This window comes from Symphalangus syndactylus, chromosome 9 (genome assembly GCF_028878055.3).
Source record: "Symphalangus syndactylus isolate Jambi chromosome 9, NHGRI_mSymSyn1-v2.1_pri, whole genome shotgun sequence".
NCBI classification, from domain to species: domain Eukaryota; kingdom Metazoa; phylum Chordata; class Mammalia; order Primates; family Hylobatidae; genus Symphalangus; species Symphalangus syndactylus.
This window is the reverse complement of record NC_072431.2, coordinates 110,883,218-110,898,665: the sequence shown is the minus strand read 5'-3', so window position 1 is coordinate 110,898,665 and position 15,448 is coordinate 110,883,218. Positions and strand designations below refer to the sequence as shown.

General features: G+C 45.4%; 2 protein-coding genes across 18 annotated transcripts in view; one reads left to right on the top strand and one right to left on the bottom strand.

Annotated features, from left to right (window-relative positions):
• Positions 1 to 11,380, top strand: part of UBE2R2 (ubiquitin conjugating enzyme E2 R2) — a 108,129-nt gene extending 96,749 nt beyond the window's left edge. The window contains exons 4-5 of one of the 2 annotated variants that reach the window (XM_055293926.2): positions 3,033 to 3,167; positions 8,045 to 9,015. In XM_055293926.2, coding sequence (XP_055149901.1) covers positions 3,033 to 3,167; positions 8,045 to 8,264 — 355 coding nt within the window. In that variant the 3' untranslated portion in view covers positions 8,265 to 9,015. Of the gene's footprint in view, positions 1 to 3,032; positions 3,168 to 8,044 lie in introns of both variants that reach the window. The other variant, XM_055293927.2, reaches the window with a different exon arrangement.
• A 1,276-nt stretch (positions 11,381 to 12,656) lies between these two features.
• Positions 12,657 to 15,448, bottom strand: part of UBAP2 (ubiquitin associated protein 2) — a 127,781-nt gene continuing 124,989 nt past the window's right edge. For 15 of the 16 annotated variants that reach the window (XM_055293879.2, XM_063609042.1, XM_063609045.1 and 12 more), the window contains 7 exons: positions 15,176 to 15,254; positions 14,763 to 14,968; positions 14,346 to 14,445; positions 14,153 to 14,260; positions 13,933 to 14,000; positions 13,654 to 13,845; positions 12,657 to 13,566 (listed from right to left, as the gene is read on the bottom strand). In XM_055293879.2, coding sequence (XP_055149854.2) covers positions 13,471 to 13,566; positions 13,654 to 13,845; positions 13,933 to 14,000; positions 14,153 to 14,260; positions 14,346 to 14,445; positions 14,763 to 14,968; positions 15,176 to 15,254 — 849 coding nt within the window. In that variant the 3' untranslated portion in view covers positions 12,657 to 13,470. Of the gene's footprint in view, positions 13,567 to 13,653; positions 13,846 to 13,932; positions 14,082 to 14,152; positions 14,261 to 14,345; positions 14,446 to 14,762; positions 14,969 to 15,175; positions 15,255 to 15,448 lie in introns of all 16 variants that reach the window. The other variant, XM_063609039.1, reaches the window with a different exon arrangement.

Below are 15,448 nucleotides of genomic sequence, written 5' to 3'. Positions count from 1 at the left end.
TTCAAAGTGCTCATTAGCTGCATGTGGCTAATGGTTACTGTATTGCACAGCATAGGTTATACATTATCATCATCATCATCGTCGAAAGTTGTTAGTACACAGTACTGATCTAGACAGTTAAAGTAGACAGTTAAACCTATTTTTCTGGCCGGGCAAGGTGGCTCATGCCTGTAGTCCCACAATTTGGGAGGCTGAGGCAGGTGAATAACCTAAGGTCAGGAGTTTGAGACCACCCTGGCCAACATGGTGAAACCCCATTTCTACTAAAGATACAAAAAATTAGCCGACTGTGGTGGCGTGCGCCTGTAATCCTAGCTACTTGGGAGGCTGAGGCAGGGGAATTGCTTGAACCCCGGAGGCGGAGGTTGCAGTGAGCCAAGATCACACCATTGCACTCCAGCCTGGGCGACGAGTGAAACCCCGTCTCAACAATAAATAAATAAAAATTTAAAAACACTATTTTTCCAGCTAGGAGCAGTGGCTCACACCTGAAATCCCAGTACTTAAGGAGTCCAAGGCAGGAATATTGCTTGAGCCCAGGAGTAGCCCACAAGTAGTTTCACCAAGTTGGTTTCCTTACATCTCGTGTATTAAGATGATGTGTATATTGAGAAACAAATTTTTAAATGGTAAATCATCCATATCTAACAAAATGAGAAATTCTAATTCCATGTCCTCCTAAGTTAACATGGGGTTTCACCATGTTAGCCAGGATGGTCTCGATCTGCTTATCTTGTGATCTGCCCGCCTCGGCCTCCCAAAGCACTGGCATTACAGGCATGAGCCACTGCGCCCAGCCTTCTTTGATTCTTTCTAATGTAATTACTGAAGAAATCCAGAAAGCTCTTGAGGGAGGAAGGCCAAGGAGTTATCCCTAACCTAATAGGAGCATGTGTGATCAATGGATTTTAACTAGATAGAAATGTTTTCTTTGAAAATGCCTTTGTCATAATCTTGTATAAATCATGTAACAGAAATTCTTCACCTTTTTAAAGAAAAGTTTTCATCAAATCAGACATCTAATTGCCTGGTTTCCTCCCTTTATTTTTGGCTTGGGGCCTGGAGCAAAAGGGTATTTTGCAACAGCACAATCTCTAACCTTTAATCAATGAGAAAAGATAGAGAAATTTCATTTTTCCTCCCATTTTCTCCTAATGCACGTAATTTTTAGAGGGAAAAAGCCTAGGAGTAATTTGGAACAGTTTTGGAGCCTATTACACTTTTATTTATTTATTTATTTATTTATTTTTGAGATGGAGTCTTGCTCTGTTGCCCATGCTGGAGTACAGTGGCATGATCTTGGCTCACTGCAGCCTCCACCTCCCGTGTCCAAGGGATTCTCTTGCCTGTCCAAGCAATTCTCTTGCCTGTCTCAGCCACTCAAGTAGCTGGGATTACAGGCACCTGCCACCACGCCTGGCTAATTTTTGTATTTTTAGTAGAGACGGCGGTTTCACCATGTTGGCCAGGATGGTCTCGAACTCCTGACCTCATGATCTGCCTGTCTCAGCCTCCCAAAGTGCTGGGATTACAGGTGTGAGCCACTGCACCCGGCCCCTATTATGCTTTCTAACATAAACTTTATTCCCTGATTATTTGGAATGTCTAATTTTTATCTGTGGATGAAAATTGGCCGTTTGTAATACCCACTAGATTGGTAAGCCATGGGAGACCAGGGATGGCATCTAACTTGCTCACCATTGTACATCCAGCATCTCACTTGGTGCCTCTGGCACACAGTAGGTACATAGTAAATACTTTTGAATAAAGATTTCTGTTATTCAGAGACTCTAGTTCTTCTGTTTGAAGGATTTTGCTTTTCCTCCATTCTCCTGCATTACTCTGTCTTCCTTCAAAGTATGGAAAAAATACATTTGTATGTAGCACTGTTTTTCAGGTTAAGAGGCCACAATAAAAACTGGTTATATAGGGCCAGGTGCGGTGGCTCACGCCTGTAATCCCAGCACTTTGGGAGGCCAAGGCGGGCAGTTCACTTAAGGCCAGGAGTTCGTGACCAGCCTGGCCAACATGGCGAAACCCTGTCCCTACTAAAAATACAAAAATTAGCCAGGCATGGTAGTACAATGCCTGTAATCCCAGCTACTCAGGAGGCTGAGACAGGCAAATCACTCGAATCCAGGAGGCAGAGGTTACAGTGAGCTGAGATGGCACCACTGCACTCCAGCCTGGGTGACAGAGCGAGACCCTGTCAAAAAAAAAAACAAAAAAAACACGGCCAGGCGTGGTGGATCATGCCTGTAATTGTAGCACTTTGGGAGGCCGAGGAGGGCGGATCACCGGAGGTCAGGAGTTCAAGACCAGTCTGACCAACAGGGAGAAACCCCATCTCTACTAAAAATACAAAATTAGCAGGGCGTGGTGGCAGGCGCCTGTAATCCCAGCTACTCGGGAGGCTGAGGCAGGCAGGAGAATCGCTTGAACCTGGGATGCGGAGGTTGCAGTGAGCCAAGATCACACTATTGTGTTCCAGCCTGGGGAACAAGAGTGAAACTCCATCTCAAAAAAAAAAACCTGGTTATATAGAATAGCATCATTTTTACCCTCTCCCACATCAAGATTGCCTTGAAACTAAATATTTTAAGCTTTTTCCCCCATGCCATTTAATTTGTAATTTTTAAAATAAACAGTATTTGAAAGCTTCCAAGACATCTGCTTTCTGTAGGTTGGAACATGTGACCAGTTGAAACAGGGCATTCTATCAAGTTCATTTTTATGCTTTGTGCATTACCCTTATACTAGAATCACAGATTTCTTCTGCTTTGCCTACCAGTTAGCAGCTTGTTTCTTAGTACTGAAAAAAAATTTTTTTTTATTTTTCTTAAATGCCTTTTATAAAAACTATCAGTAAAAAATTTATATCTCTATTCCCCCAAGGTCTTAAATTTAATTGTATCAGAAAAATTTTAAGGGAGGGAGAATTTGAAATCTGATTGTACTATCTTAAAAAGCAGAATACTTTTAAATACTGTCAATATGGGTATTCATAGCTGATCCTTTTTTCCTGTTTCTAGGACTATCCTATTAAGTGTAATCTCACTGCTTAATGAGCCCAACACCTTCTCCCCAGCCAATGTCGATGCTTCAGTTATGTTCAGGAAATGGAGAGACAGTAAAGGAAAAGACAAAGAATATGCTGAAATTATTAGGTAAGGTTGTTTTTTTTTTTATTACCTCAAGTTATACAAAACCAAAATATATTCTGGAACCAAGGGTTTAAATCAAACTTAAATATCCTGTCCATTCCAGGATAATTTTCCTCTATTAGCCTAAAGAACTTTGCTATTTACCGAGAAAACGGCCACTAGAAGATAAGGCAGTAGCAGACCTGATTTTCTAGGAACCAGAACTTCTAGGTTCTGGCTGGACATGGTGGCTCATGCCTGTAATCCCAGCACTTTGGAAGGCTGAGGCAGGCGAATCACCTGAGGTCAGGAGTTCGAGACCAGCCTGGGCAACATGGTGAAACCCCGTCTCTACTAAAAATACAAAAATTAGCCAGGTGTGGTGGTGCACACCTGTCATCCCAGCTACTCAGGAGGCTGAGGCAGGAGAATCGCTGGAACCCGGGAGTTGAATGTTGCAGTGAGCTGAGATCACACCACTGCACTCCAGCCTGGGCAACAGTGCGAGACTCCGTCTCAAAAAAAAAAAAAAAATTGAATAAATAAAGCCTTCCAGTTTATTGGCATTCCTGACCATAGCAGCAGGATCTTTTGGAAATCCTCATTATCAGCAACACTAATGTATGGTATAACAGAGCCCTAGAATAAGATTCAGGGGATTGGAATCTACTCATGGGACCATTTATCAGATAATTTTTGGGGTCTTTTACTTTCTCCTCTGTATAAAATGGAAAAAAGCTTAACTTTAATCCCTTAGGACATCAGGTTCTTATAATAGTACCCAAGAAATTTGCAATAAATACAAACCCTACACTTCCCCTACCTCTTTTTTGTTTCTAATTAAATTTTTTTTTTCTTTTTGAGATGGAGTCTTACTCTGTCATCCAGGCCAGAGTGCAGTGGCGTGATCTCGGCTTACTGCAACCTCCACCTCCTGGGTTCAAGCAGTTCTCCTGCCTCAGCCTCCCGAGTAGCTGGGATTATAGGTGCCCACCACCATGCCCAGCTAATTTTTGTATTTTTAGTAGCGAGAGGGTTTCACCATGTTGGCCAGGCTAGTCTCGAACTCCTGACCTCATGATCCACCCGCCTTGGCCTCCCAAAGTGCTGGAATTACAGGCGTGAGCCACTGTGCTCAGCCTCCTCCACCTCTTTTTAAAGAGACAGACATGGTCTTACTCTCTTGCCCGGGCTGGAGTGCAATGGTGTGATTACATGGTAACTTCAAATTCCTGGGCTCAGGCAGTCCTCCCACCTGAGCCTCCCAAGTAACTAAGACTATACACATTCACCACCACACCCAGCTAATTTCTATTATTTTTGTAGAGATGAGGTCTTGCTGTGTTGCCCAACCTGGTCTCGAACTCTTGGCCTCAAGTGATCCTCCTGCTTCAGCCTCCCAAAGCTCTGGGATTATAGGTGTGAGCCACCGTGCCTGGCCTCAACCCCCCTTGATATTACATTTTTATTTCTTAAAATAGAGACCCCAAATACAGTTACAGCTTCCTCTGTGCATAGGAGTTTACTAAGCATTGGCATTTATACAAATAATAAAATCTAGTTGGCTTGAGACCATGTGATATGAAAAAAGTTAAAACAATGCTGGGAAAGCACATGAGGTGACTGCTGAGTAATATAAAATCAGCAGTTCTAAGTTTTCTGCCCATTGGGATCACTTTTAAACTGTCCCTAAACAATAGCTGTCTTTTATGGGATTACAAGGACAGAGTTTGGGCATCTGTGTGTGTATATATCTCTCACCTAGGTGACTGATGTGTACCAAACATTGAAGATAATTAGTAGAAATAGTAAGATTCCTACAGAAATTTAGAGGAGTGGGAGTGTACTAAGGATTGAAAGATCGGAAGGCTTAGGTATACATATTCCCAAGGTACTTCTATATATTTCTTAATTTGTTTAAGGGTCTGTTTATCTCATTCTATCTATTCCTTAATGACCTAGTACAGTACCTGACACTAAGCAACAGCTTTGTGTCAGGTACTCATTAAGGCATAGCCTGTCTCCTTAGGGAGCTCACTTTATTAGCATTTGAAAACAAATGACCATGTAATATTATACCTGTAGAAGCCTAAACAAGATACACTGGGAGAAATATATAATGTAATAGATTTCCTAGCAGAGATAATTCCTTATAACCCATACTTTTTCAGGTGAAAAAAGGGAAAACGCCCATGTTTGCTAAAATACAGGAGTATAATAGCATGACACGTTAAGGGAATTACAAATGCTTGAGTGTAAATTCTGATGTGGGAAATATTAGAAAATTAAGCAAGAGAGGCACCAGGGTCTTCAAAGACATTGAAGTCATGATAAGAGTATGGTTCTTAATCTAAGAAGTGATGGGGTACCACTTAAGTATTTTTGGGAGGGAAGAGGTGATGCTATTTGAGTTCTGATAAAAGAATTGGCTGCCTGGTGTGGTAGCTCACACCTGTAATCCCAACACTTTGAGGCAGGTGGATCACCTGAGGTCAAGAGTTCGAGACCAACCTGGCCAACATGGTGAAACCCCGTCTCTCCCAAAAAATACAAAAGTTAGTCGGGCATAGTGGCACACACCTGTAATCCCAGCTACTCGGGAGGCTGAAGGCAAGAGAATCGCTTGAACCTGGGAGGCAGAGGTTGCAGTGAGCTGAGATCGCACCACTGCACTCCAGCCTGGGGAACAGAGCAAGACACCATCTCAAAAAAAAAAAAAAAAAGAAGACAGCTGGGCACAGTGGCTCACGCCTGTAATCCCAGGACTTTGGGAGGCCGAGGCGGGCAGATCGCTTGAGCCCAGGAGTTCGAGACAAGCCCAGGTAACATGGCAAAATCCCATCTCTACAAAAAAATTAGCCAGGAGAGGTGGCTTATACCTGTAATCCCAACTACTTGGGACTCTGAGGTGGGAGGATTGCTTGAGCCCTGGAGCCAGAGGTTGCAATGAGCTGAAATTGCGTCACTGTACTCTAGCCTGGGTGACAGTGGGAGACCTTGTCTCAAAAAAAAAAAAAAAAAAAAAAAATCAGTTGGCCAGGGGACCAACATGGACTAAACTGAGGTAGTACTAACAGGGATGAGGGGACAGATATAAAAATATTTAAGCTGTGAAGCAATAGGTCTTTGTAGTGAGATTTGTTATTTTAAGAAGCAATGCTTATTTATTCAGAGAAGTAAAATGGGAGAAACTGGCCATAGAGGTAGAAAATGCATATGCAGTCTACCTCTGCATACGGAACATCAGGACAGAGGCTTCCAAAAGGCATTTGTTTATATAAGCCAGGAGCTGTCAGCATAAAGGGAGTGGTGGTTAAAATTATGGGAACAGAGATGATGTCCCAGGGAGAGTGCTGAAGAGTGTGGAGATTGAAGCCCAGAAGCCTCAGGACCATCAATATGCAAAGCAAGGCAACAGAAGAAAAGCTTCAAGCACAACTAAGAGATTGACATTAGGAAGATCAGGAAGAGGGTCTAGTCTTCATGACTCAAATTTTTATAATTGTTGAAGGAAACAATTTATTGTTCTATTCATTCATACAATCAGTATTTATTGCACACCTCTTATGTGCCAGGCTATGTGCTAGGCACTGACTGGGGAAATGGGACTAAGAAAGACATTTACGCTCACATTCAAATATGTGGAGACAGAAGAGTGAGCAAGCAAAAAATACTAGATAGTGCTAAGTAGGATAATGTGAAAGAATGACTAGATGGCTGCTTTAAATTGGGTTGTCAGGCCAGGCCTTCTCTAAGATGATATTTAAGCCTTCATATCTGAGGCTTTGATTCTGAGTGACAAGAAGGAGCCAGGCATGTGTGGGGCAGGGGAAGAGCAACTGGTCTAGACAGAAAAATCAACAAGGTGTGTCCGAGATACCAAAAAAAGACCAGGGTGAATGTGTTGAAGGGCTGGAGAAAATATAAGAGTGGGTCGTGTGGCCGGGTGCGGTGGCTCACGCCTGTAATCCCAGTACTTTGGGAAGCCGAGGTGGGCAGATCATGAGGGTCAGGAGTTCGAAACCAGCCTGGCCAACATGGTAAAACCCCATCTCTACTAAAAACACAAAATTTAGCCAGGTGGGGTGGCGGGAGTCTGTAATCTCAGTTACTTGGGAGGCTGAGGCAGGAGAATTGCTTGAACCTGGGAGATCGAGGTTGCAGTGAGCCGAGATCGCGCCACTGCACTCCAGTCTGGGTGACAGAGTAAGACTCCATCTTAGGTGGGGAAGAGTGGGTCGTGCAAGACACTGGAATCTGGCATAGGCATTTGAATTTTACTATCAGTGAAAATTAAGAGGATAATTAAATTAAGAATTGTTGGGGCACTTGAGTTTGGTGGTGAGGTGACTAGGTCAAAACTCTTACACCCTAGCCAATCCCCTAAGCACCCCACCCCACATTAAACCAGAGTGGCACTTTTTATTCACATATGCAATCTTATGATCTAGCCCCAAGAAACCAGGAGGCGTATTAGCCCTTCTATTATCTATTCTTATTCTGGCAGTCATCCCTGTGCTTCACACATGCAAACAACAAAGCATGACATTCCGCCCACTAAGTCAATACCTGTTCTGATTTTTAAGTCGCCAACCTATTGGCCCTTACATGAATCGGAGGACAGCCAGTTGTCGAGGTGATTCTGGCTATAACTGATCCACTGCTTTAAACTCCCTTGATATTAACGGTGTATTTCCCCCCCTAAAAAGTCAAAGTTTACTTCAAAATTGTACCCAATGGGTTGAAAGCATTTAGTGTTGTACAGGGTATCTGTCAGATGCTTTCAGGCAGGTACTGAAGTTTGGAGAGCTGAGTCATAAGTAATATTATTTAAGGCCAATTATAAATCTGTCTTAAAACAAGACTTATCATAAACCATTTCTGTGTCACCCTCCCTTCAGGAAACAAGTTTCAGCCACTAAGGCCGAAGCAGAAAAGGATGGAGTGAAGGTCCCCACAACCCTGGCGGAATACTGCATCAAAACTAAAGTGCCTTCCAATGACAACAGCTCAGATTTGCTTTACGACGACTTGTATGATGACGACATTGATGATGAAGATGAGGAGGAGGAAGATGCCGACTGTTATGATGATGATGATTCTGGGAATGAGGAGTCGTGACGTGCTCCTTCAGTGCCCCTGTACTGCCCTGCCGTCTCAGGCCAAAGGGAGGGGAGCAAGTGGGGACCTGGCCATGGCCCCTCAGCAAAAACCTATTCACAGCAGGTGGGGAAACACACACAGCTCCTGCTGACTCCCCTTATGGATCTGTTTGCTCCTTTTTATGGACCTTTAATGGAGAGAGAGTAACCCTCCACAGAATGTCTGAATTCTTGCATTCTTTACCCTTCCATCACTGTATTGATTCTTTTTTTAAAAAACATCAACCCAAACTCCCGCCTCACTTCGTCTCTACAGAATGTTCACAGCAAAACACGTTTGGTCTGTTTTTAGATTCTTGAAGAATTCAATAGTCTTTCAAGATGTTTAATGTGTTTAAAGCTGGGAACCTGTTGGGAGTTCACAAGTGCTCCATATACTGGGTAGCAAAAGAAAATGGGAAAAAACCCACAAAACAAACTTTAAAAAAAAAAAAAAGCAAATTTGCCAAGGTTTAGCTGCTCATTTACATTAGTGTGTGTGCGTTCATTCAGCCCCATGGTGGTGAATTCTGTTTCTTTCCCTTCCTAAGGCTGGGACATGGTGGGCGTCAGGGACTTTGTGCTAAGCCTGATGAAATGTGCTCCTTCAATCTCCATGAAACCATCATAACATGGAGGCCTCAACTGCTCTGAGGAGAGAAATCAGACTTTGTTTTTTGAAATCGATTGGGATCGAAAGCCTGAAATAAATATTCATACTTTACATAGAACTGAGCACTTGGTTGCTATTTATTTTAAAGGCAGGGTTATTTTTCCCCCCAGGGAGTGGGGCAAGTCGGGAATTTGGGATGAGTATGTGTGGGTGCAAAGAGTTAAAAATCACTATGCTAAGTTTGGTTGATGCTACTGGGAGGAAAAAGTTGAAACTACTGGTGACCACTGTTGGGAGAGGAAACATCTGTTTTATAGATTTAGCATGGCCTTCCCATCAAAAATACACTCTTACCATGACGTTTTGTTTTTAAGTAGCCACTTTTAATTACTCAGCATTAATCCTAGATGCATGTGTTAAGATTTCGGTTTTCATCGAGCTGCTTATACTGATAGTGAAAAACTTGAATGTGTGTGAAACGCTTTCTTCATTGGATGTGATCTGGACTTTTTTCTCCTTTCAACATACTTAGGCTGTGGAGCGCAAGCAGAATTGTGCATAGAAATTGTGGCAAGGCTGAGGGAGTTGACTGCAGGCAGTTTTTAGGCCAGATAAGGCTAGATCTTCCTGCGATGCACTCGCTGCAGCTTTTGATTTTCCAGATCTCAATCGTGTTGCTTCAATCAATAATTGAGATCCAGCATCCTTCACCATCCAGGGGACTTCAGAACTTGAAGGTAATTTTTGGTTGTTACGGGGGTGCACCAGATCATAGGAGGGCATTATTTGGAGGAAACCGCTATAACGTAAAATCAGATTTCAGAAGGAAAATGCAGCAAGGACTAACTGTAGTCCTATTTCAGGCCCCTGGGCACTAGTGTCAACTCCTTTGGCTCATAACTCAGAACCAAAGGGCAGATTAGGGACGGGCAGGAGGGATCCTAGGATGGCCAGAGTAGGTGACACTTCCTTAGCTCCTCCTTCCATTCTGATCTCAGGGTTTTCACTCTTCAAACTCCCAAACACATGACTTCTTCCCAGCAGCCCTTCCTGGCCTCTAAAGTTTGGTCTGGTATGAGATGGGACTGTTTAACAAGCGAGGCTCTTAGGGGACACTGTTGAGCCTGGTTCCAGAATCTCTGTGATCTCCACAGGGCCAGGGTTGCTACTTGGCCCAGAATCTAGTGATTTTAGTGAGATTTGTGGAACAGAGCAGCTTTGTAATACATTGTCAAGTTACCTGATTACAAACTCATAGGAAGATGTTGGAACTACCTTTTTACTCCCCATACTTTGTAAGTAATGCTTCCAGATTAACCTGCAAATCTTGTGGAGCCAAAGCCTCTCACAGTGCTCTGATTTACCTCCCCAAAAATGCCCCCAAACCCCCATGCAAGTTTACAGCCAGTAGCTTGGTCTTACTCTCTTGGAGCCCTAAAATTAAGCCTTTCATTCCCCTTACTGCTAAAGCATCTCACTCCCAGGGCAGCCCCAGCACCCTGGCATTGCGTGAGGTGCTCTGCTGCACAGCTCTGTTCCATCAGGCCCTATTGGCCTCTGTTACACATTGACTCAGGAAGCCAGAGCGCCAAGTGGAGGTTGTACCTTTCAGCCCTTTGGGGTGTTAAATGTCAAGGGCTGGGTTTGCCTCTGATGAGTACAATCAATCAGTTCCAGAAGACTGGGTAAGTCTCTTGCTAGCAGGTGGACATTCTGGTATTTTAGACTGACTTAACGAAACCCAGAGGCTGGTTCCAGAGCTGTGTCCCTGAGAACACATCTCTGTGGAAAATACTTGAGTTTGTAATTTTTTTTCCCTTTCTGGGAGTGGAGGTCTCAGGCTCAATCCGGAACCATGTACGTACAGTTTTGCTTATTATTTGGTGTGACATGAACTCAAAATCCTGCATTTTTAGATTCCTTTTAATTCTAATTGAGGCCTCACTAGATGCTCTTCAGTTCTGTGTATTTTGAGGCTGGGTGGATAAAGTATATGATTCCGCTGTTGCTTCTTTCAGTCTTCCCCCCTTCTCCTTTTATCATTCCAGAGTTAGTCATTTTCTATTAGTCAAACTTTTTTGTAGAACCTTCTTTCCTTTACCCTGGCAAATTGCTTCTTTACTTGCTGGTTTCCTTACGTTTGGGGCACATATTGTAAGAAACTGATTGGAAGGGGAAATGTGCAGCTCTCCACTGAAAAGAAACTCTCCACCCCTCCCATCCTGATAAACAAGGTTTACATTTACAATTAAAAGGATTCAGAGATGCAATTTTCAACTATTCTGAAACCAGCAGGACACACCTGACTTTAATAGTTTTAGCTGAAATTGTAGATGTTTTTCTTCAGTTTAACTTATGAGAAAAGATTATCTGATGCATTTTGTGTTGACTTCCCCTTTAGTGGTTTATTTTGTCTTTTTCTGCCCATCTGTCTACTAATAAAATGTGAAATAAAATATCTGTATTGCTACTTCCCCATGAAATGACCCTCTTCTTTTTTTACCTTATGTTAAAGAAAACTAAAAGGTGGTCTCAATATCACTGTTAAGCTTGCAGATTACGCTAGGGCTCAGCTGAAAAATTAGACAAAAACCAAAACTGGGGAATCTGCCTTTCTAACTAACTCACCTCCCTGGTGTATCCCCAATCCCTTCAAGCTCCTTACAGACGTGGCCATTTGTTAAACTTGATTCTGAAAATGGGAGCTGATAGGAGTAGGTCAGTGAGGGATTGCGGGGTGCTCTGCTGCTTTCCTTAGGCAAACATTTTCACTGTCATTTGTTTTCCTAACTAACTTACTGCTGCTAATAGCAGGGATCAGGCAGAGCACCCTATTTAATAAAAGTCCTAATTTTACTTGTAGACACTTACCTTTTTTCTAGATAAGGTCCTAAGCTGTGAGTTAATAGGAGTATTGGTCCCATCTGATGACAGGACCATTGCTCTCAACTGTAGAGGCCAAAAGCAGACAAAGAAGTAGATTGTGACCCTAGGCTGGTTCTGACATTATTTAACCTGATCTGAAGCAGTGATTTCGGAGTGAAAAGAGAGGCTGTAGCACCTTGGGCAACACTTCTAGGCCCTGAGCTTCCTGCCTGCTGGATTGGAGCACAGTTGTGGTTGGCCAACAGATCTGCCTCCTTCCTATGGCCCTTGGCTACTCCCTGGCTTCTGACCTGACACAAGGTGAATGAATGGTTGGTTGGGCTTTTCTGGAGCAGATATGTAGCCCCGGATCCACCAGCCTACCTCGTGACACCCCAAAACTCACTAGTCACGTGTTCTACCATAGCTTTTGACTGCCAATCAAGATTATGTTCAGTTGATGACAAGCAAAAGACAGGTATACCTGTTCATACTTACTTACTCTCCCTTAAGGCCTAGAACCCTGCTCTCAGTTCTTGGCTTTGCTTCAGATTGTAAAAGTCCACTGAGGTTTGGAAAAGAAATTACCCTGCCTTGGTGTTCCAGTGGACAGGGCTCTGTGGGACACTGCCCTATCCCTAAGTCAAGTCTCTTAAGGAGCTATAAGAAAAGCCAGGTTAACTTTGATCAACATGGCCTGGGCCCTGTAAGGAGGTTTAGCTGTCCTTACAGCCATTGTGATTTGGGCCAAGAGGGTCCAGTAAAAAGGAAAACCATTTCAAGCCTTTGTAGCCTGTGTCAGAAGACTATGACCATGTGGGGTTTCCTTTAGCCCTGTGAAGTCCAGGGCTTCTGCCCTGAGCTGCCCTTCAGTCACACCACACAGAGACCGTGCATGCTCTCAGAACTTTATTAGGTGGGGATTGGGCAAGAGAAAACCCCTGAAACAGTTGCCCACCTGGTTCAAGACAACTAGAATGGAAATGTGTTGCTTGGAGATACCTTTGATTTTTAAAGGGGAGCTGACTGGCTGAACAACTCAGATTATTATTTTTTTTTTCATGGTCAGCCAGTCTCTAGTAAGTCTCTAGGGACATGACCAGACCAGAAGCCCCTGTTCTATATGAAGACAAACAGGTGCCCGTATTTGTGTTAAGTGGAGGGATATTGCTGCTATTCCCAGATCAAGATTTGGTGGAAGGAGACCATGACAGATGACAAAAGGAACAGTTTCTCAAAAACAGAGGTATAAAGTAATTACACAGGAAAGAAAACAATTTCTAAAGGAGTGAGACAAGTCGTGATTCTTCATTGGTACCTGACCCCTATACCCGAACAGCCTTGAACCAGCCCTTCCAGAGACTTCCCCTAGTGGCCCACTGGGCAGTGCAGGCTGTGAAGACCTGAAGGCAGATGGGGTGGGGGTGCTTATTTTGCTACAGTGGAGAAGGGGCTTGAATGGGGAGAGCAGACCTGGCTAACATCTGCCGCTGTCCCCCAACTCCCCCCCAACTTCTATCACATTTACAAATACATACATAAATACATTACATACAATAGCCAGTCTGGGAGGCAGACTCCCCACAGAGGCATGGCTGACACATGTCTCGGGAATTCTAGGAAAGGGCACTGGCCTCCCAAATATGTGCTCGTGTGTTCTCTCCTGCCCAGGATAAGCCTTGCCCCAGCCCACCCCTCTCTTCCGGGTTTAGTTTGTCCAGTATGGAGAGTTGCCGTAGGCAGGTTTGGAGGCTTGAGACTTGGGCTGCAGGGAGCTGGGCTGGCTGCGCTGACCCGAGCCACTCTGAGGAAGAGGAGAAGGGAAGGCTGTCAAGGCTGGAGCAGAACCCCTGGCCCACAGCAGGGTGGCTGCCTCCATCACTGTGCTCACCTGGGCATCCTGCGGAAGGTGGTGGTGCAGCAGCTGTGAGTGGGGCTGCTGGTGGGCTGGCAAGATGTGCAGGAATGGTGGGGGCGCATAGCCAGGGGCCGCTCCCGGGGCCAGGGGCCCAGTGGAGCCCAAGGCCGAGGGCAGGCTGAAAGGTGGAGGGGTCCCTGCATGAAATCCCTGCTTGTCAAAAGTCTGCAGGGCAAAGAAGACAATGGTGAAGGTCAGGTTGGACTGTAACCTCCCAAAAACCTATACACCCAACCCACCTTTGTCCCTCACCTGTGTCTTACTGTAGACAGAACCAGTCATATCAGGTAGACCGGTGGTGCTTGAAGACACTGATACTCCTAGGAGGAAAAGCAGTTGTTCCCCACAGCAGTTGTTCCCAGCTCCAGGCTCCCCACCTCCAGGGTCACTCAGGGGTTGCCCTGCGTGAGAGGGGATCAGGCAGGAGCCTACCACTCCAGGCCTTATCCTGGAAAGGAGAGGTAAACACTACCTTTGCCAGGCCCAGAACCTGCAGACTTGTTTGGTGCCTGCGATGACCCAGCATAGCCACCTTTGGAGTAGTCTCCTGCTGCTGTCCCCTGGGTCAGGTCGTCATAACCTAGCGTGGCAGGGTACAAGAGGCAAGTGTGAGCCAGGCAAGCCTCTCTGACCCCGTGTGTCTCTGTCTGGGGAGTACCCCTCACCTGTACTGTAGCCATGCTGGCCATAACCACTGGCCTGCTGGAAGGGAGGTGTGGGAGTGCTGAGGTTCACCCCGTGTTGCTTGGCTGAGGCTGGAGGGACCTAGGGGGGGCAAGCAGATGAGGTATTAGTGTAGGAAGAGGCAAGCTGAGGCTGGTCAGGTACCCCTGCCAGAGCCTAAGGCAGCAGGTGACATACCCACAACCACAGGGGACCTGTGTTTTCATTAGTGCAACACATACTGGATCTAAACACAGCAGGGGAAAAGTGACCTTGTCCCCAGCCTGAACAGTTCCTGAAGATCAGATAAGAGGGAGTGGAATCACGACCCTCCCTCCCTGCTGGAAGATAGGTCCCAGGTTTCCACCTGCCAGCAACTCAAGGCCAGGAGACACAGTCACACCCGCTGAAATACTCACAAACATGGTGGGGCCATACTGGAAGGCACTGGGCACGCCTGTGTAGTAGGGAAGACCAGTGTAGCTATAGCCAGGTGGCAGTGCAGGGTTCAGGAAGGGCTGCTGGGCTGTGTGGTGGGTCTGTGATTGGCTCTGCTGTGGCTGAGCTGGTGTGGTAGGGGGTGCAGGGGATGCAGAGTCCCCACGGCCAAACTTTGTGACATCACCTAGGAAAGAGCACTGACTCCAGCCACTGCCCTTCCTCCAACCAGAGAAAGGCCCAGCTGGCTTCTGCAAACAGGAACAGGTCTGGCTGCCAGCTCAGCACAGGCTGCCAAGAGGCCTCTCTCAGCTTTGCTGTTGCTGCTTCCCAGCTCCTGGAGTTCGCGCTAGGCCAGCCGTGGGCCACTCCTCATCCATTGAGCAAAACTCACCTGGATATGGATTATTAGCCAGGCTCCCATCTCGGCTGGCAAGCGCTGTGGGTGCAGCAAAAGGAATTCCATAGTAGTCCTAGGAGAGACCAGGGAGGCTCAATCAGCGACTGGCCCTGCTTGACTCCCAGGGCAGCAGAACCAGCACATGGAAGTGGTGACGCCACACTCCTGAAATAGACTGCATGCCTGAACGCCAGCAGTCCCAGGGAACGCCAAGTAAATGGTGCCCCTCGGAAGAGTGTGCAACTAGGCGGCCTGCCTAACACATGA